Below are 26,855 nucleotides of genomic sequence, written 5' to 3' on the forward strand. Positions count from 1 at the left end.
ATCTTTAAATTAGGTAAGTCATGTTTTGATAGTCTGATAGTTTCCGTATCCTGGGGGATATAGTGATTTGAGAGGCTGTGGGAAGGGACAGTGAGCGAATGAACCTAATTTATCAGAAAAATATTGAAAAGTGGGTCCCTGGAAATACTCAGGTCAAGTGACTTGCATGGCCGCATAAAGTGAGAAGACAAATGACGCTATCGTTAAATAAAAGCAATATTTTAAAGATCCAGAATTCTGAATTACTGAATCGTCTGTTTCTTGACATTCATAAAAGGGATTAATCCAACACAACTCTACTGATCACAAACTACTCGGCTTCAGGCCTGCAATCATTTTGACAAAGTAAACCAAAAACGCCCTCTAGTGGTTCTACTTACAGTTGTAAACATTCATTCACTGGCAGGGCTCCAGACTAACTTTTCCACTGGTTGCACTGGTGCTACCAACTTTCTCAGTTGGTCGCACCAGCATATGATTTGGTCGCACCTTTTTTTTTTTTTTTTGCTACATGCCATGGGATTAATAAATGCATGCTGATGAAAAGTGGTCTTAATCTGCATACCCTAGTTTTGCACTGATGTAATAAGACTGACAGTGACACAAGACCTCATGTTAGCAAAAAATTAATCTTTTAACTCTAAAAAAAACTAATAAAAAAACATTTATGTTCTTTAATGTTTGATTATAATTTTACTGTATTCACATAGGGATGGGAATTGATAAGATTTTATCAATAATAATGCCACTGACGATTCTGATTATTGATCCGATTCTTTAACGATTCTCTTATCGATTCTTGATAGCACTGTGTGGAAAAATGTAGTCAAATGCTTTTCAAAAAAACAAGTGGTTTTATTTATTTTAAAGCTTAAGCTTGAGTAAGCAAACTGTACTTTTTATGTAATTTATGTAATAAATAGAACCTTATTGTAAAGTGTTACTGATTAGTACACCGATTCAGACGTCTCCTGAGTTCACTGTAGGAAAGATCAGTTGTTTTAACCATTCATTAAAATGAATCGGTTCAAAGGAGTCATTAGTTCGCGAATTGGACGTGTCATGCGCGTTGTGTGATTATCCCAGCAGTTAGGACATGGACATCCAAGCATTTCATCACTGGATAGTTTTTTTCGTTTAATTAAATTTTTTTTTTTTTTTTTTTTTTTTTTTTTTTTATGTCAGCTGAATGTCCGGAACGCTTTTCAGAGAAGATAAGGCAACTTATTTAGCACAATTCACACCCAGCGGTATTTCAGGGGGAAAAAAAAAAATCTCCGAATGCTCCACGGAAACTCTTCTGACCTTTTACCACCGTGTCGATTTATATTGATTAATATGCGCGCGGGAGAGAGAGCAAGACAGCGCCTAGTTTGGAGACGGTGAAGTCTTGTTTACACTCTCGCCTGACTCCGAAGAGAGAGAGAGAGCGCGCGCGCGACCGGGGCTCTCTCTCTCTCTGCTCGTTCTTTCAGTAACATGCGCAGCAGTTCATCTACATTACTCACCGATCAAATAAGACTTTGGCGGGCGCTAAAACAAGTTCAATGCAGGAAAATTCATGCGTGAATTTAACTGAGTAGTTCATGACCATGCACTCGCACAAATGCGACCACATCAAATTTGAACTCGCACATTCTCAAAAACTGCCTGGCCTCTTGAGGATATGTGTAACTTTCTTGTATGCATCACAGGTTAATCCATATTTATATACAGACTTATCTAACACTAGAAAACATAGCCAGTTTCTTAATTACACTATCTTAATTATGTTTAATTAAAACCATAAATACTTCGGAACAACAATACGGAGGAAAGCTCTATTTGAAAGTTTAAAGGGGTGGTTGATTATGATTTCACTTTTTTAACTTTAGTTAGTGTGTAATGTTGCTGTTTGAGCATAAATAACATGTGCAAAGTTACAATGCTCAAAGTTCAAAGCAAAGGGAGATATTTGCTTTTAAAGAAATTGCTTTTTAACGGCTGGTAGGGACTACACAACATTCCTCCCGGATTAGTGACATCACGAACCCTAAAATTTACATAAATCCCGCCCCCAGAACACGATTTACAGGTTATCAAGACAGAATTTGCTAATCAGTGACTAGAAGATAACTACACATAAGCTACATAAATTCACCAACTAACCATTCAGAAACGTCCTGTTGCTACATGTTATCACCTCTTCTTCAGTCTCTCTCTCTCTCTCAGAATCTGGATTGAAAATAAAAGGCTAAAAGTTTTTGAAATTTTCAGTGCATGTGAGGTAAAAGGACACGATCTGTTGAAGCTCTGTGCAGGGAGCAGCAGCTCATTTGCATTTAAAGGAACAGACACAAAACAGTGTGTTTTTGCTCACCCTCAGAAATTGACAATTTTAACATGCTATAAAAAATATCTGTGGGGTATTTTGAGCTAAAACTACACATAGCCTACACTCTCTGGGGACATCAAAGACTTATTTTAGATCTTGTGAAAAGGGCATTATACCACCCCTTTAAAGGTTAAAGTTTGTTTATCGAACTCTCTACAAAATTATATCGCATAGTTATTGAATACACTTGTTGTTTTTTGGCTATATTGTTTTAAGTTCCTTTTATAAAACGGTTAGTTCCAATCCTTGATTCTGATTGGTCAATACGCTGATTTCACGCAGTCGCCATTTTGAAATCGAAAGTGAGGCTCCGGTGGGAAAAACCCCGGAAGTAAAGATAAACAACAATGCCTTTGGACTACCAACCTGAAGCTGCTGCCGCGATTTACACTTTTGGATGTTAATATCCAATATAGGATATGTATATAGTTAATTCCTGCTTCTTTTTTTACTTTCTGAATTATATAAAAAAAATATTTTATTTATAAATGAATTTCGCTGTATATAGTCTAAAGTATTAAAGAAATGTACATGTACAGTTTTAGAATTGACACAACATCATTAAACACAACAATACGCCACCGCATTCAAGACTCTCCTATGATTAAAGGAGAACTCCGGTCAATTTTAACATTGAGCTCATTTTTTTGTACATCTGGAGTGCTGTCAATACAGAGAACAACTACAAAAATCGGTGTTGCCTACACCGAGTTATTCTATTTTTAAAATTTGCACCCTGTTGACTTCAATGGGGCAAGTACTAAACCTGCTTTTAAGCTCTTAACATCCTTGATGTGTCATTACAAGTGCACAGAAAATGTGAGTGATTCCTTCTGAGTGAACACGAGTGGATCTGACTGCAGTAGATGTAAAAGATATGTATAAAAATGATGTTATTTAAGCCAGCGCAAATACCTGTTTACATCCTGTTTTTCGGTTGAAGTCCAAAGTAGTCGATTGCCGAGTTCACGCGCATAGGTTTAGTTACCTATGATCACGCGCGTGAACTCGGCAATTAGTACTTGCTCGGTTTAGTACTTGCCCCATTGAAGTCAACAGGGTGCAAATTTTAAAAATAGAATAACTCGGTGTAGGCAACACCGATTTTTGTAGTTATTCTCTGTATTGACAGCACTCCAAATGTACAATAAAATGAGCTCAATGTTAAAATTGACCGGAGTTCTCCTTTAAAGGCGACACTTCCGGTTTTCTTCCCACCGGAGCCTCGCTTTCGATTTCAAAATAACGGCTGCGTGAAATCAGCGTATAGCTGTGTTTTATTCACGATAAAACACGGCTATGACCGCTTCACCCAACGGTTCTTCTATGTATCACTACACAACAACCCTAGCAACCACTCTTAGCAAATTAAACATGTTTGATTGATCTCATTGATATTATTCACTGAAGTAACGTTAGAGTATTGAGAGATCGAGTAAGCGAGTGTAACTTACCTTCATTTACAGTAGACACATTTTCCTTCAGGTTAGTTCAAGTTCTATATTCATAATAAACAAACCCGTTTGAATGTCCGCTGTGATATCTTGTCCTATCAACAGTTCAGGGGTTTTCCCGTGCCCTGGTAATTTGACAAATGCGTCTTCTTTCTTCGTGATCACATCACATGCTTGAGTCCTTTCAATATAAAAGTCTTGACTACTGACTGACTCACTCATTAAGACAGTCTTTGGCGCCATCTATTAGCGAAATAATGTATACAACTTCTGTTGCTGTTTACGGTCAGGGACTATTTTTTCTAGCGGAAGGAATGCTTTTAGTGATTTTACTTCATGAAAATTGCATACCGACCGTAGATACATATTTTTCGGCTTTAATATTTGTATTGTGTGGTAACCGTTTTATAAGATAATAAGATAAGATAATAAGATACTCGAGATTAGTGCTGTATCGTGAATAAGTCACGGCTAAAGCCTAAAGGGGTTGCAGGCACTCCGCTTTGCATCGATATTCACGATAGTATCAGCACAGCCTCTCGTACGCTTACAATTTCTGTGAGAGTTTGTTTTAATATTTAACATAATGTAATTGGACTTTCTTATCATTTAATTTGCCAATTAAGTAAATTATGTAATTAAATTATAGCATGCACATGAAAACATAATCTGACATTAATTTTGATTATTTTAATGAATCACATTTGAATAAATCAAAAAGTCACTCACCTGTATTTTAGAATGTAAGTTACAAAAAAAGTTTTCAAATAGACAAGTACCTTATTGCTTACAAATATTTATTTAGATAATACTTTAAAATGTGTTCTAAAACACAACGATCTCAGTTAAGACTTAACAATTGCCAACTGTAAATTTACTATTGATAATAAATGATTTACATCGATGATGGTTTTGTGAGTTTTATGCCATAGTTTTATGCCATACTATTTTCATAGAAAAAAAAAACAAAGAAGCCTAGCAACAGTTGCTACAACAATCCGCGTGCAGTCTCCATGGAAATGCTCAACTCCAGGCACCCGGAAGAGTAGCACAGTGACGCCTTACAAAAAACTATATAGAAAACTCTAAAAAAAAAATACTTCACCTTCTCGTCAAAACTAAGCGAATAATAAAGATGGAGGGTCTTGCGTCCGTGCATAATCTCCAGGCTCTGTCCGCCCTGCTCTCTCCAAACAATGAAGATGAGGAAGAAGATCTCCAGGTCTGAGCTTCTTACAAATCCAGTTTTACATTGTAGGCTTGCGTTAAGGATAAGTCGCTGAACAATTATCCTGTTTTTTCAGAAAGTGAAGCCCATAGCAAACCTGGGCCCGGGACATATCGGTTCTTCTGCTGCACCTTCGAGGGATAAACTCGAAGAGGGTATATAATATTAGGTTATTATTCTTATTATTTAAAAATTGTGTGTGCGTGTGTGTGTGTGTGTGTAACAATTATATATATATATATATATATATATATATATATATATATATATATATATATATATATATATATATATATATATATATATATATATATATATACACACACACACACACAAAATAAAAGTTTGATAGAAGTCTCTAATGCTTATCAAGCTTGCAGTTATTTGATTAAAAATACAGGAAAAAAAACAGTAATATTGTGAAATATTATTACAATTTAAAATAATATTCTATTTTAATATGCTTTAAATTATAATTTATTCCTGTGATGCAAAGCTGCTTTTTCCTCAGCATCATTACTCCAGTCTTCAGTGTGACACGATCCTTCAGAAATCATTCTAATATGCTGATTTATTATCAGTGTTGGAAACAGTTTTGCTGCTTAATATTCTGTTATAACCTGTGATATGTTTTTCAGGATTCTTTGATGAATAAAAAGTTGTACAATATACACTACCATTCAAAAGTTTGTGGTCAGACTCAGTAGCCTAATTTTTTTTTCTTCTTTTTTTGAAATAAATAGCTACTTTTATTCAGCAAGAATGTGTTAAATTGATAAAAAGTGATAATAACGATTTATATTGTTAGAAAAGATTTCTATTTCGAATAAATGCTATTCTTTTTTACTTTTTATTCATCAATGAATCCTGAAAAAAAAAATTCACAGGTGCCAAAATAATAGTACGCACCACAACTGTTTCCAACATTGATAATAACTGAGTATCAAATCAGCATATTCGTTTTCTAAAGGATCATGTGACACTGACGACTGGAGTAATGGCTGATGTATATTCAGCTTTGCATCACAGATATATTAATATATTATATTTTAAAGTTTAAAGTTTTTCTGTATTTTTGATCAAACAAATGCAGGCTTGATGAGCAAAAAAGACTTCTTTCAAAAACATTACAAAATATTAATAGTAATTTCCAACCTTTTGACCGGTATAGCCTACTGTAAATGGCCCAATGACATGACGTGCAATTTTGATGTCCAAACCCCTTTATGAAGTCAAAATAAGGAAATGTTTAATAAAAAGCACATTTATTGAATCTATTGATCTCTGTTTATCAAATGATATGAACATATATTGAGGGTATTACAAAGTGTAAGAATTATTAGACATTATAGTCACATAATGTCATACCGGATAACTGTCCGGACCTTAGACTGACATACAAAAAAGCCAAACAAACTGTAAAAAATCTAATAAACCCTAACATCTCTGCCACAGGCATTATTGTATGAGTCTTGACAACAATATATTTAAATATTACAAAGAATATGACATCCAGTTAATTGTTATGCTTTGGAGCATTCTGTCCCAAAACTGGCTGTCAGCCAATGTCATACGGGATAACAAGCAAACTGGAGCAATTTTATTGTGAATTTTATTTTGACACGATGTGAGACAGCATGTTACACAATCAGGAAGACCCTAAAGGGCCCCCAAACAATGGTGAAAGGTAAGTATGTCTTTCATAAAATGTGTTTAACTAACCCTTTTTCCTCACTAGCACACTATGTAGTAAAATCCTGTCATATGGGATAACACTAAAATAACATATATAATGTGGATTTTATGTAAATATGTTTATTTAGCATGAATTTACATATTTGGAAGTTGAAGGTAAAGGTTGCAGATTTCTATAGGTGGCCAAAAATACTGCCTGATTAAGATTTAAACTGAGTTTTGTCATACCGGATAACAATTTTGTCATATAGGATAACAGTTATTTTCTGTTAGCCCATAATGTCATCCGCTATCTTAGATGGCATGTGTTTGACAATATATTCTTATACAGTTTTCAGCTTTAATTTGTATAATTTCCATTCAAATTGTGATATTAACATATCATTAACATTGTTTAGTTGAATATTAGCAAAATATATAATTCATAATAATATTTAATTACAATTACATTTAATTATTGTCCAACCTTTCATATTGGGGAATCTGCCCCTTTAAGAACAGGCCATCCACTCTAGTGACATCAACATGCCTTTTTTTTTTTTTTTTTTTTGCTTGATGGGCATGTTAGACTCATGGCCCTAGACTAGAGGTATGTAAGAATTTTGAAAGAAATCGGCCACTAGTTGGCGCTAACGAGTTTTACGGCTCTGTAATCACGTGGTGTTGCACACACCCACACAATATGAATATCATTTGATAGATCTCCTCATGCTGAACAACTTTGCCTCAAGAACCACTGCTGTCAGTCAAACTGTTCATTAAATATTCATGAATATGTTTAAAAACCTACTTTTGCGAACTAGTCCTAGGTTTTTTGCCCGATCGGAACCAGACCAGTCTAGGACAATCCTCTGGACACTCTAGATCAATAATTATTGAAAAAAAGTTGAACTTTTGCATTTGGGTGGCTATAACAGGGTCATTTAGAAAAGGGGCTTGGCAAAATACACTAAAAAGTCTATAAATCCTAAAGGAAAACTCGAAAATTGATGAGCCTATGTGACATAACATTCTAAAAAAGCAAGCAAAATTTCATGTAGATCGGACGATAGGTGGCGCTATAACTGTCAAAAAGCTTTGAAAACCACGTATTTCCTAGTAAATGGACTTTTCCATCTATTATTTCAGTGGTTAAGAGCTTTCTAAATAAAACTTAATGTCTTGAATGCTTATGTGCTTAAAGGCCTTAAATGCTGGAACCCCGATAAATGCTGCTTGCAGCTTTAATTCTAAATTCTTCTGTTATTTTAGACAGTCTATAAAAATGTAGTGTTCATTTAATGAAATTTAGTGATTCAAGGTACTTCAACCCATTAATACGATTTTTCTTTATAAATATGTTGTTCAATTACATGCTTTTGTAAATTTGTTGTTCAAATAAATGATGTTCAGTGAAATGAGTGAAGATCGCCTACTTTAACCCTTTACATTATTTATGAATATTGATGTAGAGTGACTGATCATCAATAAAATGGTTCAAGGTACTTTTCAGTACTAAATTAAACCTAATGTTGAAAAGTTGTGCTGTTTTGATTTTCATAAACATGAAAAAAATTGTTTAAATATATTTGTATACTTGCCAAATCTGGGAAGAAACCACACTGAGTTAGTGTGTAACAGTTTACACACTGAAAACCACATCTGTATTTCTTTACAGCCTAATTCATTTTCTTAGAAAAACATTGCATAACATAAACATTCATTATTTATGAACATTATTATGTGTAAGTGTTGTAAAAATGACAATTCATGTGTTAACTCATATGGCGTCATACCGAGTAACAATTTAAGTCAGGCGGGATAACGCTGTTTTTTTCCATTGAAATGCATAATTTCACTTCATGGAGTTGAGGAAACAATAATAACATGTTACAAAGTCCTGTAAAACATTTTCAGTCATTTTGCATTTTAAATCACATTGCAGTGTTAAAATGTGGGTTAAGAACTTGAACAAGTAGGGTCACGTTTAAAGAAATCACAATATAATGAGAAAAAAAAAGTTGTGCAAATTTTTTTTCTGAGCTCTAAATATTGTTTACTGCATCACTTTATATATTCATTAAGTATTATTGATTTGAAAAGTTTTAATATCATAATATTTAGAAAATGCATTAACGTTATCCCGTATGACATTTTGACTAATGTCGTCAGATGATTCTCAGTTAAACTGCTTAAAATACATTGTTTAAAATTGAGATTTTAGTAATAAGTAAAAAACATCCCCATAAAGATAATAACTACTTTGATGTGCAGTTTTAACCTATTTGAATTTTTTATCAGTTGAAAACCTTATTTGTCACTGGCCCAAATACACACACACAAATATATATATATACAGTATATATGTATGTGTGTGTGTGTGTGTGTGTTTTATTATTTTAAAATAATATAATTTTATAATAATAAATATAATTGACTAACTCATTTGAAATTGTTAAACATTATGTCACGTTTTGCTATTTTCATGCTGCGTATGAGTTCACTTGTGAGAACACAAAAGCATCCCTCTATACGGTTCTGTCTCTCTTCCCTCTAGGTAGCACTGCCTATGTGAAGAAGAACAGCAAAGGCATCTGGGATGAGGATGAAGTGACCGAGGGGGCGCATTTTGATGACCTCACCGATCCACGGCCACAGCCAGAGTAAGAGAAAATACACGCATGTCAAAATCACTTGAGCTGTAAGTGAGCTGGTCTCTCACTGTGCGTGTGTGTTTGTATGTTTAGGTACGAGATTGTGCTGAAACAGTCTGTTGGGACTGAAGATTTGTTTCTTGGCTTGAGCAGAAAGGACCCCTCATCCATGTGTTGTGACAGCATGCTGGTACTGCTCAATTAAATACATTATAAAGGGGATAGTTCACCCAAAAATTTTAATTCTGTCATTAATTACTCACACTCATGCCGTTCCAAATCTGTAAGACTTTCGTTCATCTTCGGAACTCAGATGAAGATCTTTTTGATGAAATCGGAGAGCTTTCAGTTCCTCCATAGACAGTTACGCAACTACCACTTTTAACTTTAACTTTATTTTAACTTTAAAAAGTTCATAAAGAGATCCATTATCCAAAATAATTCATCTAAATCTAAATTGAGCGGTTTAGACCACATTTTCTGAAGAGACAATCGCTTTTTATGAAGAACAGACTGAATCTAGGCTTTTATTCACATGTAAACATTCATCAACTCTCACATCAGTTGTGATAAACAGAAGCTCTTGCATGTTCTCTTGACATCTTGCGTTACGCTGCACATTTGAGCTGATGAGCAGAGCAGATAGCAAAGGCGGATCGGAGTAAAAACATTTGTCTGTCCTCAAATGACCGAGCTGTTTCTCTTTATTTTAAAAATTGTATTATCAATGTAATCTCACAAAAGTTTCTCTCTCTCTCTCTCTCTCTCTCTCTCTCTCTCTCTCTCTCTCTCTCTCTCTCTCTCTCTCTCTCTCTCTCTCTCTCTCTCTCTCTCTCTCTCTCTCTCTCTCTCTCTATCTATCTCTCTCTATCTCTCTCTATCATGCAAGGTGAGAGTTAAACTGCCTGATACAAAAGCATCTGATTTGGTGCTGGATGTGAGGGAGACGTTTCTTGACCTCAGAACTCCAAAGTAGTGAGTAAACTATTAACTAAAATATTTTACTTTTTCCATCAACAGCAGTATTCACTAGATATGTGTGCATATTCTTTGTTTCAGTAAGTTGGGCCTTCACTTGCCTCACCCAGTCCACAAACATGAGGGAAATGCCAGATTCATCATGGAGAGGGAAGAACTGGAGATCACACTGCCCATGAACAGACCAATGGACTGCATCAACCTGACCTGAGAGAGACAGAGAGAGTGACTGAACCATGAGTGTTGACAACATCTATACAGATACAGTTCTACAGCCTTTCATTGACAGTCTTGGATCCAACCCGGAAACATAACCTATGAATATGTCCCAATAATCCAATTCACTTCGGTCAATGCCTTCCCATAAACCAATTCACTTATCAGCAGGTTTATTAGCTTTAGAACAAGGAAATAAACATTCTGTTAAATGTTTCCAAATCAGCAGCTTAGATAAAGTGGAAAGGAACAGGTGCCTGTGTAAGGCCCTTTTTATGATCATAAATATCAAATTGCTTACTTGTTAAAAATATTTTGTATGAAGATTTTTGTTCAGATATATTGCTCCGTATAAAAAAAAGAAAAAAAGGAACAATATTTCATGTCAGACTTTTAACCCTGAAAGCAGCCATGACTAAATAATAAGAGGTGCCGGCTAAAAATCTCAACAAATGTCCTCGATCATATTCTTGTAATACTCAGCCTAATAAACATATAATTGCCTTTCCTATTTATTTATTTATTATTATTTTTTCCTTAAATTTTGCATGCATGTATTTTTGAAAAGACACGTCTCTTGTGTAATGTAGTGATCTTTGAAATGGTTGTAAGTGACAGGAGGAACAGCATGTCGCGCGCGGTTGCTCAGGGGTATCATGCAATACACCCCCCGAGCGCACGGATGCGCACAAGCGTTGCCACAGCAGCGGACGTACCCTTGTGACGTAGGCGGGCTCCGTCCACACACACACACACACACACACTCTCTGGTAGCACAACAATACAAGCTTTCGCCGCTCCCCCTCTTTACGCCTCGCTCTCGGTATGGCGGACGGCGAGCGGTCCCCGTTGCTCTCGGATCTCGGTGATGGAGCTCTCGGCAGTGGGAACGGCGGGGTGTCTCCCGGAGCAGCTCCACATGGTGCTCCGAACAAACCGCAGAGTGAGTAACGTTAGCCATCACGGCGCGTTTCTGCGCTGTCACGGGCCCGCGCGCACACACACACACCTGTCCATTTACTACGATTTAGGTTAGGTACAGGCTATGCGCTGTTATTCTTGTCTTTGTACGTTGGTGGCATGGAGGCAGTACCCGAACGGATGATTTTCTGGCGGATCGCAGTTGGGAGGCAGATAAATTGTGAGCGCTTATGTGCACGCGCGCGGATACTGTAGCTGATACATACTGCTGCTAAGCATATAATGCAGTTGCAAACGATACTCCTGCGTTGGGTGGATGGTAACGTTATTATTTTGTCAAATAAATCTACGTTGAATTGATCCTTGCGTACTTTTGTCATCCATCTCGAAGGCTGATAAGCCTCTAATGAATGAACATCACTGTTGGCTTGTTCGGGTCTGTTTACTGTTCTGGTATTGGCCTTTACGAGACGAAATATAATAAGGTAATATTGCCTAAAACTAGACATATGGCTGTACAAAGGTTTTCATTATCCACATTTACCGGCGAGTCGGCGTCTCTGCATTACACATTTACAGAAATCTGTTGTATCCGCGAACTCCAGCTACACCCGAACACACATGATTGGCACATCTTTGGGCCATTCAGAGAGCCTGAAAATATTGGCTGAGGAGACCCAAACCAATCATTGCACAGAGTGGGCGGTACCAATAGAAAGTTACTAAAGGGCGTGCTGAGGATGGTGGTGTGTTGATATGGTGATACTGGAAACATTTTATGAAAACAATACATGTTATATCACAAACGGTTGTTTTTTCACTATATTACTTTGGCCATAGAGGCAGTGGTTGATGACTTTTGATTTTAGGAGTATTTTAAAGAGTAAACTCCTAAATATCCTCACAAACGTGTTTTCACCATGTTTCACTGTATTTGTGAGAATGTTTTATTTTATTTTTTAAAGATTTGGCCCTCACAAGGATAGGCAAATATGTAGGCTACATTCTTCTCTAATAATGAGGCACATTCCAGCAGTCTCTTTACAAAGCTCCTTTCAGCAGATCTCGAGACCAAATCTGATTTTCTTGTTAATCCCTATGGCCTGGGCGACAAATAACTGTTTCACTTTCTCAAAGCGGAAGTTTCAGTGTTTAGTTTAAACTTTGTGAGGTAAATGAAACTTTAGCCTTTTACTCAATTTCATGAGCCAATATTTTCAGTATCTATGTTGAACTGATGACACTGTTATCCAGACATTACAGGTATACTGTATGAATGAAACATTTAAAGCATCAAGTCTCAATGAAACTGAAGTAGTGACATATTTTCTTCCGTATTGTGACACATCCAAGTCTAATGGATGTGCAGACTGGAATGACAATCTCTCCCTTTTTAGGTTTTCCTCCGTTTCCGAGCTCGACTCAGCCACCCATGTTGCTGGGCGAGAACCCTCCACCGTATTCCCCCCTGACGTCTCCAGAAAGTGGCAGTGCCCCAGTCATCAGCTGTAGGGTGTGCCAGTCGCTCATCAGCGTTGAGGGCAAAATCCACCAACATGTGGTCAAGTGTGGAGTCTGCAATGAAGCTACTGTGAGTTGGGATAGAGCACATGCACACTTAAAACATGCTTTAAAAATTTATTTATTTGGCATAATAGCATATCAACTTTTGCACAATTGTAAAATTCTTAAGTTTTGCCTCAAAATATGTGTTTATTGGTTTAGTTAGTTTGCATCCTACAGTTATTGATTCAATTCAAAATGCCGTTATTGTCATGACTGTAAACAATAGTTTTATTAAAGCCAATACTATGTACAGATTGAGGAGTTGGTTAATAGACTAATGTAATAGGTCTGATGGTTTTGGGGCTTCTGTCAGTAAATATTGATACACTACAATTCAAAAGTTAATGTTTTTAAATCTCTTCTGCTCACCAAGGCAACATTTATTTGATCAAAATACAGTAAAAACAATAATGTAAAATATTATTACAATTCAAAATAACTGTTTTCTATTTTAGGATTATTTGATGAAAATAAAGAACAGCCTTTATTTGAAATTGATTTTATTTAATTTTTTGTAAAAGTCTTTGTCACTCTTGATCAATTTTATGCATATTTTCTGAATATAAGTATACATTTCTTAAAATCTTACTGACCCCAAACTTACGTACGGTAGTGCATATGCAATGAATTATTCTGCATTACATGTAATGAATTTGATTAAAAAAATTGAATCTATCGACAGCCCCAAAACTTAAAGGTGCGCTATCTAATTTTTTTGTTTAAAATGTACAAAATTTATATGAGTGAGTACATCATTAATCCACCTTCCAAACCGCTTTTTTGTCTTATCCTGATTCACTATGTTACACCTATAATAAGTGTTTAAATTTGGACTATTTTAGACCGAGCGGGATGACGACCGTTGCGAAATAACCCAGTATATGCTTGACTCGTCATATACATAAACCGAGACAAGTAGCTCTGGCTTCAATATTTGTCTGCAAGACGCATAAATTTTTGTTTATTAAAGGCAGGGTAGGCGGTTTGTTCCAGAAACAATATTTGTTATGCTGGTTGAAAGTCTCTTCACATCCTGATAGCAATCACTAAGTTAAGTGGTCTAAATAAATTTATATACATCTGTGGAAGGCGTAGCTCCATAAAATGTTCGTCCAATCATTGAATTTGGTCTAAATGCAATGATACGATGTCCTACCTGCCTATCATTGTATGTATTTTCATACCTGTACACCCTGCACACACAGACATCACGCGTCTTCAGCACGTTTTGTTATGCAGAGTTAGACAAGTGAACTGAGCACCGAAACCGAAACAGCAGCCACCTTTTTCAGTTCCTCCTGAACCAAAACAACCAGCTTATGCTGCGTTCACGCCGTAACTACTGTCATTTGGAAGAGATGGAAACCTGTGACGTTATACTCAGTGGTTTGTGACTCTAATTTATGCGTTTCAATGGCAACACTGTTAACGCCTAAATGAATCTGCAGCTGTCAGGTGGTACACGTAAGTTTGCGTTCATTGGGTCTCATTCATGAAACATTCGTAAATATACGAGTAAATATGTGAGTGATTTGCTCGTAAAGAGACCCTCCCGAAAACTCTTCTCCTGATTCACAAATACTTCGTAAACGTCAGATGTGATAGTGAAATGTGTGTGTGTATTAATGAATTCCAAACAGTCGTAAATGGGACACACGTGCACGCTCATTCTTAATTACCATAAATCCCGCCCATTAAATCCGACTGACAGCTATATATGGGCATCATATTATGACACCAAACGAAGGATTTCAACATGTCTTCTCAAAAGCGAATGAAAAAGAGAAATTTCTCAGATGCAGAAATTGAAGTTATCAGAAGTTCATTCAAAACGCCACATTTTATTTTCAAGCGTACATAGTGGCGCTATATCAGCCATCGTAAATGTAAATGTTTCTAGTTATGCCTGATTTTGGCCATTTTATAGGAAACAATTTCAATAACAATTAAGGCCTTAATGCTATTAGCTTGCCCAGCCCTATTGAAAGCAATTAATTATTTGATTAAAGTGTTCCGTTTGCAGATGCTATTACTGGCTCTCATAATAAAAGTAAAAAGAAAAACCGTATGTAATTACTATGTATAATATTTTTTCAAAATGCTGTGTAAATATGTACCCGATTACGGTGAATTAAAAGGCAGCCTTATTAATGAGCAAAACGTTCGGATGTTAAACGCACTATTTACGCGTGGCTGGGAGCAGGTGTAGATTTCTTCTTTCGTACCAACTAACATTTGGAAAATACGAACATTTTAATGAATCCGAAAATTTACGCCAGAACCACTTTACACACGATTTACACAAAAATTCGTTCTGCTCGTGTTTCATGAATGAGACCCATTATTATTGTAATGTTATGTGCTTTGGGACATGAGGTAGTTTAATGCCGTCTCTCGTGAAGCTTTTGTTTTTGTTTTGCTCATGTGTTTCGGAGGAGGCGGGGTTTTGGAGACGCTCTGAAGGGAGGGTGGGATCTTGTGCTTTCACCGCTATTGGTAGCCGCTCCGAAAATTGCTTAAAGTGTACCTTTTAAAAGCATGTGAACATCTTTGGGTAACCAAAATTAACTCTCTTTTCTCTCGCTCTCTTCCTTTCTATTCTTTTCATTAACCTTCATTCTCTCCAGCCCATAAAGAATGCCCCTGCAGGGAAGAAATATGTGCGGTGTCCTTGTAACTGTCTTCTCATCTGCAAGGTCACATCCCAAAGGATCGCCTGCCCTCGGCCTTATTGGTAAGGAGGAGACAAAGTTAAATTTAAAACAAGTGAAATGTTTGACACTAATGAACTTCTTGTCTCAATCTGGATTGTGTATGTGGAGAAAAATGAAATGTTTTTGTCTCCTTGTCTGTGGACTAGTAAGAGGATCATAAATTTGGGGCCAGTCCATCCAGGCCCAGCCAGTCCAGAACCACAACCTGCTGGAGCTAGAGTTTCCTGCGGACACTGCAGCAACACTTTCCTGGTACATACACGCACAATACAGCTACATCATACGGACACACAGTGTATCATTATCATTGACATCATGACCGATTCACTCGGCTCAGGTTCAGCGTCAAGTTAAAGTGAAAGATCAGATGGCTGTTTATTCGTGTTTTATTTATGCAACTGCCTCACAGTAGTTTCTCAACATTTCAGTGGACCGAGTTTACTGACAGGACACTGGCTCGATGCCCCCATTGCAGAAAAGTGTGAGTGTTTCCCAGCCGACATTCACGAAACAATTTGCACATGCCAAATAAATTTCATTAGATCATAAATAAGTCAACATTTAAAGTCTGTCTCTCTCTGTCAGCTCCCAGTACACAGCTTTAGCTTCTGAAAAGCATTACTGCCTTTAACTGGCTGTCATTTTTTCAATGTTGATAAATGGCCCATAAAATTTTAACACCCTGTCTGATCTTAGACAACTATAAGTAAGCTATTCATTGTCTGTAGACTTATTAAAACAGTGCTCTGTTTGGTTGAGCACACAGACACAACAACATTTGCTTAGCCAATGGCATGAGTTTGGGGCGGGACTAACTGTTTGTCTTATCAATGACAGATAAGGGGGTGTTTAGGAAAGCTGTTCTATTGTACTGATGCTAGTGGCGCAGAAATTACACTCTTTGCCCTTTAAAAGTTTTGCATGTTCCATTCCATTACCCCCTGCTGTTCTTCTCATTGGTCTCTTCCTCATCTTCACCAGATCTTCGATTGGCCAGCGATATCCGAGGAGGCGGAGTCTGTGGTGTTACCTGCTGTGCTTGCTATTTAGCATCTCAGCTGCTGGTCTGATTGTGAGTGTTCATCATGGTGTTATTATTATAGACTATATTTTGTATTTTCTTTTTCAGAGTGTCTATTTAAACTGCCGACTGTATAATTAGCATACTGTGAACCATTTCTTTAATACGTTTTGTGATAGTGCTATTTCCAAGCTGAGTCACAAATTTATGAATTAGCATCCGTTTTCATATTAAAGAGTAACTAAACCCATTGGCAGGGCCTGACTCCACCCACTGGCAATATTTGAAAAATGCTGGAAAAGTATAGGCAGAGCCCAGTGGAGAGGGGGCGTGCATCTGAGACGTATCTCTCTGCAGGCAAGGGCGTGGTTAGCTGGTACCCTCTGACATCAGAGTGTACCACAACTTCCAATAGGAAAATTCAACTGCAGTAGCCACTGTTCAACCTGAAGAGGGCAGCACTCAGACGTTTTTACACCATATTTAGTAAAATTAAAATACTTTAAACACAAATGTCACAAAAATTACTTGATTCAATGAACAGCACTAATAAAGCCCCATTCTTACAGATCATTCACTAAAAAAAGTTGGTTTAGGGTTTAGTTACCCTTTAAATATTTATAAATTTTTCCAATAAAGTTAAAATCGCTAACATTAAAAATGATTTTAATTAGATAATTTATGTATTATCTAATATGAACTAACTTAGCAATATGTTGTTTACAATGCTTAATAATCTTTGTAAATGTTAGTTAATAAATATACACTTGTTCGTTTCTTCATGTTAGTTCACGTTGCATTAATGTTAACAAACACAACTTTTTTAATCTTCAAAAATATATTAGTAAATGTTGACATTTAGTCTAATAAATGCTGAAAACTATTGTTCAGTGTTAGTTCTTAGTAACTTTTTTTTATGCTCACCAAGGCTGCATTTATTTGATAAAAATTACAGTAATATTGTGAAATATTATTACAATTTAAAATAAATGTTTTCTATTTTAATTAAACGTAGTTTCCTGTGATGGCAAAGCTGAATTTTCAGCATCATTACTCCAGTCTTCAGTGTCACATGATCCTTCAGAAATCATTCTAATATGCTGATTTGCAAGAAACACTACTTACTGTCATCAATGTTGAAAACATGCTTGATAATTTTGTGGAAACGGTGATCATTTTGCAAAGTTCAAAATAAGAGGATTTATTTGAAATAGAAATCATAGTGAATAAACTTTTGAAGGACATGTAAATCAACATGATACAGTTTGAATCTTATTGTAAAGTGTTACCTGTCAAAATAACATCAAACTGCATCACTGTATTCTGTAATTGTCTGTGTTTGTCTCCAGGCAGGGACGTGGTCCCAGGCGCGTGTGTATGGGGGCATTTATGCGTCCTGGGCAGCGGCGTTGTTGCTGGTGGTGTTGACGCTGGCCAGAGCACTTTACTGGAGCTGCATGAGGGTCAGCCAACCTCTCCACAACCTCACATAGAGAGAGAGAAAGACAGCAAGAGAGGGGGCTGCGATTAAGGGTGGTGGGAAAAAATAAAGTCCACAGGAAAAGAGCTAGAGAGAATCATGGTTAACTCTTAAAGCTTGATTGTGATGGCTGTAATGAAGGGTCAAAGTAAAATCCAGGCTTGAGAAACACATGAAAAAATGCTACTATGGCAAAGAAGATTAGTGTTTTAAAGTAATTTTTATTCGGAAGCTTTCTCTGGATGTGTTTTCATCCGTGAATATGAACGGACTTGTTACTCATGGTTACATGCAAACATGCAGTTATGATTCCAAATGCTCCTTCAGTTTTAACCCATTACACTCATGTAAAGAATATGTAAACACACACACACACACACACACACACAACTCTCTATGTACATCTTAAATTAACTACGCTACAATATACGAACGGCACCAATTCAAACATTGACCACAACATTACCTGCCTCTCTAGTGTCCAAATAAGCTCTGAAGCCTTATAAAGAGAGGAAGTACAGGTTCATCGCCACTAGATGGTGTTACAAAACCACATAAACACTGGTGTTTTGTCACATTTCCTGAATCTCTGTACAAACACTGCTAATCCAAATCATTTGGGCGACACGATTAACAAATGCGCAGAACGTTTCTGTAACTGATTTTTCATAGACACTTAAAGTGTAAATGCGCTCAAACACATCTCTTTATCTTTAGTTGTGAATGTTAAAAACAGTATTTTTTTATAATTGTGAATTTTGTTTGTACATATTTGTTGTTTATTTCATGAATGACTGAGCAGTTGCAATGTAGCTCTAACACGCTGTGATTCCTTTGTTTATGTTTTTATTTAATTTGCAAAATCACTACTGAAAAGAAAAAGAAAAAAAAAATCACTACTGATGTTTTGACTGGAACAAATAATGAGATAACCAATGTACAGCCACACACACACCTTCGGGGAGCAGAAAAAAAGTCATATCTTCTGTTGAAGGTCTGCTGTGCTTCATGGACTTCGTTATCAAAAGGGTCATTTACCTTTCTTCTCATGTTCATGTGAAGTTAATCGTCATGTTCAGGTACTGTAAGTTTGATTATGTTTGAACCATGATTAATAATGAGACTAATGAGATTAATCAGCCGCTAGATTTGGATTCTAGACTCCGAGATCCTTTTTTTTTCCCCTCTTTGTCATAATTCAGAGTCTGGGTAAGAACACAATTGAGATGTTCAGAGCATTGAATTCTTGTTGCTGGTCACCAATGTTCTTGCATTATATTCCTCATAAATATGCTAAGTACATAAAAATATGGTCCTACTGCAGATCTGGAATTCAGAATCTGTATTCTGTCCATGAGAGAAAAATGTAAGGTCTGGACATCTGGAATCCCAAACATGAAGTCAGGATGTTATTTATAAAGAGCAGAAGGCCAATGATGGAGGTCTCCTCTGAATTTGTTTACACGTGAGATTAAGATTACAAATGATTAAAAAGATGATGCAGTTATAAAACGGTGAATACGCTTGGGTCCTGTCTCATTTTTACAAAGGTCTGTGTGTGTGATTCACTTGCAGCAGTTGTTTTGACACTTTTCCTCTCAATGTCCCTGGCTATTTGTCTCTTGTTACGGGCGGATATATTATTTTCCTCGACATAGACTGATAGAGGCATGGGAAACATACAGAAACCTTTTAGAAACCACAACTCCCCTGAGCTGGGCAGAGAGAGTGAGATTTGTCAGCATTAACGGAAGAGAAAGAGCAGAGATCTGGGGACACGCACAGATAGAGAGAGGTTTCAGTCTTCTGGATGCGAGTCAGAGAGTGACCACAAAAAAGTCTGCAAGCAGAGACCAGAGAATTCATAACACACACACACACACACACACACAGTCTGTCCCCTTCTCTCGCGCTCAAATCTAATTCACTCCAACTTTATTGCCATGACAAAGAGAGGGGAAAAAACTACACCTTTCACATTGCCAAATGTGACCCTGGACCACAAAACCAGTCACATGGGTCAGTTTTTTTTTTAAATTGAGATTCATACATAATCCGAAAGCTGAATAAATAAGCTTTCCATTGATGTATGGTTTGTTAGGATATGACAATATTTGGCCGAGATACAACTATTGAAAATCTGGAATCTGAGGGTGCAAAGAAATTGAAACATTGAGAAAATCGCCTTTAAAGTTGTCCATTTATGTTTGCGACTGTGCTGCATTCACTCACAAAAATAAATGTTTTATATATTTACGGTAGGATTTTTACAAAATATCTTCATGGAACATGATCTTTACTTAATATCCTAATGATTTTTGGCATAAAAGAAAAATCGATAATTTTGACCCATACAATGCATTTTTGGCTATTACCTGTGCGACTTGTGACTGGTTTTGTGATCCAGGGTCACAAATAGTCTGCAGCTCAGCTGTGTAATTTTATTTAATTTGCTGTTTTTATATCCTTATTTTGTTAAAATATACTTTGTTTACGTCATTTGGGATACTCTCAATTTCGCTTTATAATTGGACCATTTTTCATTATAAAAATGGTCCAAACAGTAAAGTTCTGTGTAGGCTAAATAATATTTACTAATGTTTGAACAAGTGAATAAGGATATAAAATTATTCTGATGGGCTATCCGAGAAAATAACAATTGATATTCTCAGAAAATATTAAGGAATTAACATTAATAAAATAAAAATAAGAGTAGTTAGGATGTGCTTGTGTCTCTTAGTATTTTTGGCACAAGGCAGATCTCTTTCCTCTGTTTTTATAACAAAAACACATTTGGGCAACACTTTATTTTACAGTGTCTTTGTTACACGTTACATAGTTACTATAAATTTTGCCTGATTACATAAAACTAAACCTAACACCTTAAAATAAAGTGTAACCCACTTTTGTATTGCCAAAGTGTTTTCCAGCTTCTGAAATCTGAATACAGTGAGAAATGATGCAAAATAAGTATTGTAAAGTAAAAATATCAATTATGTAATTGGAGGAAACAAGTATAACAAATTAAATATAACTGGACAAAATTAGACATCTCTAAACAACAAATTGTAAATGTAAACTAAAGGGAAACATAACATTAATTTAAAAGAATAATTAAGGCTAAATAAAACAAAATGTCAATAATCAATGAGACAATAGCAAGGCAGATCAATCAATATCAATACTGTGCTTTTAGAAAATAAGTTAATTATTTTTATTTAATAAAAGCCTAATTAATTATTTGCATTATTAAATCTTTATATTGCTAAAGCATTTGCTGCAAAAACAACTAGTATATTAATTAAACTAGCAATAATACAGTAATGATAAAGATGAAAATTACATTCCAATTAGAAATGAAATGTTTTTTTTTTTTTTTATAAAATAAAGTAACAGTCCAATAAACTAAGAAAATCGCAAAGTAGTAAAATATATATTTTTTTTATAAAAACGTCTGCTATATGAATAAATGTAAATAAAGCTGAATAAGCAAATATTTTGTTCAGTGAGAAGAAACTCTCTCTCTTTCTCTGCTGTGAGTTCCCAATGGAATCAATCCGATCTGAGATTACTGAGTTTGCACAAACACACAAGAGCCTTTTATCCTCCTAACGTATAACAGGATTCATCCTTAAAGATGAGCCCTGTGACCTTACACACACACACACAGTCTCTCTATGTCACGCCTGTTAAGCACATACACTCACTATCAGAGCTGCAAATCTCCTCCTCTCTGCTCTCAGCGTGAACAGGAATAAGCAGCCGTAAGAAGGATAGAGAGGGAGATCTGGGAAGAAAGGATGAGAAGGGAGAGGAGATGAGAATGAAAGGATAAGTTGAACTGATGAGGAAGGCGTATAAAGAGCTTAGGCACTGTCCACTTTAAAACAAACATTTCATTTAGACCATCTAATCCACACACACACACACACACACACGCACACACACATGGGTTTCCATGTTTTATGGGCATATTCCATAGACGTAATGCATACTGTACAAACTGTATATGTCCCCTTATACTAACCCTACCCCTAAACCTATCCATCAGAGAAAGCTTTCTACTATTTTAGATTTTCAAAAAAAGATCATTCTGCATGATTTATAAGTTTGTTTCCTCATGGGTATCAAAAAATGTCCCCACAAGGTCAAAATTGACATGGTATTAATATACTTGTGGGGTCCCCCATAATGTAGTGACCACACACACACACACACACAGTTCAGATGTGAGAAAACTTCAGATGTTAGCTAAATTAATATGATGTATTGAAATAGTGCATTCACTTTGTGAATTTGTGTCTCTAAATGTATTGTGTGTACCCGAGGTCTGACTGTCTGACCTACAGTCCTACAGCTGAAAGCATAACGTTCAACTCAATTAACAGCCTGAATTATTGATGTCTGTCTGGACCAGAATTTGTGTGTACACTGGAATTAAAAGCCTCCGGTGTCACCTGTCACACTGCAGTGTGTGTGTGTGTGTGTGTGTGTGTGTGTGTGTGTGTGTGTGTGTGTGTGTGTGTGCAGACAGACAGAGTCTTTCATCTGTTAATTTACAGTTTATTTCACCTTCAGTCAAGATGCTCCTTTAGTTTACGTTTCATGATTTGACAGATATTCAGAGACACAAGAGGACAATTTGCATAGGTCATTATTTTATTGTTAATTACCGTATGTGTTCGTTCAGATTAAATATTATTAAGATATAAAAAAATATAATTTTGCTTTGGTTAAATAAACATTTAGGAACTTTCTAAAGCTTATATATTTTATATGAATTTTCTTTTATATTTTATATATAATTTTTTGTGTGAATGTTTAATGTAACAATAAAAAGAGTGATACATTTATTTTATTTTAATAATATGTGACCCTGGATCACAAAACCAGTCACAAGTCGCACGGGTATATTTGTGGCAATAGCCAAAAATACATTGTTTGGGTCAAAATTACCAATTTTTCTTTTATGCCAAAAATCATTAGGATATTAAGTAAAGATCATGTTCCATGAAGATATTTTGTAAATATCCCACCGTAAATATATAAAACATTTATTTTTGTGAGTGAATGCAGCACAGTCGCAAACATAAATGGACAACTTTAAAGGCGATTTTCTCAATGTTTCAATTTCTTTGCACCCTCAGATTCCAGATTTTCAATAGTTGTATCTCGGCCAAATATTGTCATATCCTAACAAACCATACATCAATGGAAAGCTTATTAATTCAACTTTCAGATTATGTATGAATCTCAATTAAAAAAAAACTGACCCATGTGACTGGTTTTGTGGTCCAGGGTCACATATTTTTACATATGTATTTTTATATTGGTTATAATGTAGGCTGTATGGTATCCCAGCTAAGAAAAATATATTCTAAAAACATTTAGCTAAAGTCCCCATTAAGTTATGAAAATTGTATTTCTGAATGTTCTCTGAATGTTCAAAGCGTCCGGTTTTTAAATGTTTTACAAAAAAAAAAAACTTGATTATATGAACGTCAAGGGAATATTCTGTTTTATCATTTTGCAAACATCATGGAAACGTTACTTTTGAATGTCTCTAAACATTCTGAAAGTCATTTAGTCCTAACATGTAAAAAATGTTAGATGAACATCCAGCAAATACGTTCCAATAAAGTTCCATAAATGATGTATAAATGTTTTTGTGCTAACATTTTGTTCATAACTTTCAGAGAACCTTCTTAGAGTTCTGAAAACGTTCCCTTTAAGCTGAGATATTTATTTTGTTTTTCCATCAAATAATTTAAGCTAATTTATCTGAATTATTAAATTGTCTAAATTCTCTCTCTCTCTCTCTCTCTCTCTCTCTCTCTCTCTATATATATATATGTGTGTTAAACCAGGCAAATCCACATCCAATACAAAACATCCTCCTAAAAACGGAAAGCTTGGGTATCACCTATGTCAGTTTGGATTGGTGGAGAGAGAGATAGAGAGAGAGAGAGAGAAGAGAGAGAGAGGGAGAGGGAGGGAGAGAGAGAGGTCAGGGATGAAGGTAATAGTTGTACAGTAAATAAGAGAGGGACAGGGATACAGATAAATAGTGAGGGAATGGTTACAGGTGTCTTTTCTTCATTCCTCCAGCAAAGAGCATCTCCACTGAACAGGTAACAGCATCTCTCTTAAAGAGAGTCTTACAGAAGTTATACTTGTGTTGTTTTATAAATTCAAAAGAGGGTTAGAACTAATTCTTCAGTAGGCCTGTAGTAGTTCATTTAACACTTAGTTCATCTACGCTTTACTGTTTGAGTTTTAGTGCATTATTTGTTTATTGCGATTATGAATTATGATAGGCCTATTTTGATGATTTAATCAAATTTAAAGTGTTGATCATTTTAACAGATTTTCCTCTTTTTATTTCCTCTTTTCTAACATGATTTTGTATTATAAAGTATAGTAGTATAATATTTTAAAGAGAGAACTTTCAATGTTTAAATAAAAAATGTAAATCATTTGATTTTTTATTATTTTAAAAAGACGTTCATAAAAATGAATGTTATGGACGTTTTGATGCGTCTGACACATGGAAAAAAGAAACTCATTCTGATTTTTTTTTTTTTTTTTTTTTTGAGATTTTGATACCGGTATCTTTAAAAGTCTGACATCATCGGCAGCTTAAAGTAGGCTAGCCTTTACTTAGCTAAAATAACATTAGATCGAATGACACTGAAAACGAACCCATCTGGTCTATAGCCTAATCTATTTTCTGCATTTATCCAAACCCGCGAAAACAGTCCAGCAGTGACATAAAGATCTGAAAGTCTACTTGAAGTAATTGGGATTCCAAACAATCGAATCGCTTCTTTTTTTTTACGCATTGATTTAATTGAGCTCAGGGAATAAAGATGATGCTGATTATGAAGACGATGTTGAAGATATTAATATTTTACAGATGGAGTGTAATTGTAATTCCTCTCTGGGTCCTTTTTCCTCGACTTACTGGAGCAGAAGTAAGTGAATGTGTGTGTGTGTCAAGCCTATAGCCAGCCTAGTGAAAAGGGGGTTCTTTTTTTCAAAAAGTGGACCTTTTTGCAGTTTCCCCCTCATTATGTATTTAATTATGAGGTTCAAATACTTAATTTCGGTGACTCTTTATGCACTATTGTGCTAGATTAGCTTGTCTGCTGGTATTTTAAGCAACACGCTTTTTGATGCACCGAAAATATTTATTTTATTACATTGTATTATTGTAAGTAGCCTACATTCATTGTATTACAGTATTGTCAAATTGCTTACCAAGATTATGTACCACCTTTTTCAGTCTAAACCATGGTCCTAAAACACACTGTGTGGAGTGCACCGTTCCATTATCTGAAATACGCTTGTATATTATTTGGCATGGATAACCAAAACTTCCCCACAGAAAGTTCACATGAAAGACGTAGCCTATTTAGCTAACATGTTTTTTTAAGTGTTTTTGTTTCATGTTGTGAAACCTAAAGATTTGAAGAAGTCACTCAATTTTAATTAACATTTGTAGGATCACTATGTGCATTGAGGGCCAAAAAATGGATAAGAAATAGTTTTAAAACCATGTCAGTGGGCAGTAGATTTTGTCAATACCTGCTTTCTCCTCATCTCCATCGCTCTTTCTTTTTCTCAGTCTCCTTATCTTGCCGTTTCTTCCCCTCCTAAAGCAGAGCATTGACTGATAGTCTTTTCATTTTCATCTGTGTCAGTGAAGAAAGTAAACATAGGGTCAACTGATATTTAGTCTATTTTTTTTTATTTAGGCCAATTATTATTAATAATTTTCTTTGACAGGTTAATTTAATGAAGGCTATACGAACGCTAAAATATTTCTTAAAAAATAATTCACAATATGAACACATTCATTATTAATCGTATGTTTAATATACGGCTTAATTAATGTTTCTTATCCCCTCACATTGACAATTGCTAATTATTACATTAAATCACGTAAATTGGCCTATTTTCAATTCAAAATGGCGAAATTAGACAAAAGTTTATTAGTTTGCCAGATTATTTTTGACGGTCGTTTAACATTTTTATCCAAAAACAGCTCTCAAATATGAAATGTTAGCTACTTACATCTTATCTCGCAGACTCGCACACACTTTATGACTATTTACTGTGAACATAAAGCCTGCCTACTTTAATTTGATTGGTCATCTCAAATATTTTGACATTGACGAGCGGTGACAGACCAATAAGGCTCAGAATATGAGATATTGTGCAATATCTTTACAGCACTAAAGTGGTATTAATACTATATTAGGCAATTATTTCACAAAATATATTATATACACCTCGAATACCTCATAGCTGGCTGGCTACGGGCGTATGTGTGTGCAGAGCACAGTTGGAGCTGGTGCAGACTTGTAGTTTAATATTTAATCATACATTTTATTTATTATATGATTCCATATAATTCCATGACTGCATTGTTCCTATATATATTACCTACACATAAAATGTCCTGCTCCATCTTTTGACAAAACACATTATTTTAAGTTTGGAGCATAAAACAAATTTATTCAATTTATCTACAGAATTAATCCGTTACAATCATGATAGAAAATGTCTCTTC

General features: G+C 35.5%; 2 protein-coding genes across 2 annotated transcripts; both read left to right on the top strand.

The window, feature by feature from the left end:
• Positions 1 to 4,963: 4,963 nt before the first annotated feature.
• On the top strand, positions 4,964 to 10,573 carry dnaaf6 (dynein axonemal assembly factor 6; the record flags this gene model as incomplete). The annotated part of the gene is made up of 6 exons (XM_081375606.1): positions 4,964 to 5,050; positions 5,133 to 5,211; positions 9,288 to 9,393; positions 9,478 to 9,574; positions 10,274 to 10,359; positions 10,444 to 10,573. The coding sequence occupies 6 exons, from the start codon at positions 4,964 to 4,966 to the stop codon at positions 10,571 to 10,573; spliced, it is 585 nt and encodes a 194-aa protein (XP_081231732.1).
• A 596-nt stretch (positions 10,574 to 11,169) lies between these two features.
• Positions 11,170 to 18,377, top strand: pip4p1a (phosphatidylinositol-4,5-bisphosphate 4-phosphatase 1a). The gene is made up of 7 exons (XM_081375144.1): positions 11,170 to 11,521; positions 12,897 to 13,090; positions 15,693 to 15,799; positions 15,926 to 16,031; positions 16,208 to 16,260; positions 16,761 to 16,851; positions 18,150 to 18,377. Exons 1-7 carry the CDS (start codon positions 11,404 to 11,406, stop codon positions 18,291 to 18,293), a joined length of 813 nt encoding a protein of 270 aa, XP_081231270.1. The 5' UTR covers positions 11,170 to 11,403; the 3' UTR covers positions 18,294 to 18,377.
• The last annotated feature ends 8,478 nt before the right edge of the window (positions 18,378 to 26,855 follow it).

Source organism: Scardinius erythrophthalmus, assembly GCF_964197995.2.
Source record: "Scardinius erythrophthalmus genome assembly, chromosome: 9".
In the NCBI taxonomy this organism is placed as follows: domain Eukaryota; kingdom Metazoa; phylum Chordata; class Actinopteri; order Cypriniformes; family Leuciscidae; genus Scardinius; species Scardinius erythrophthalmus.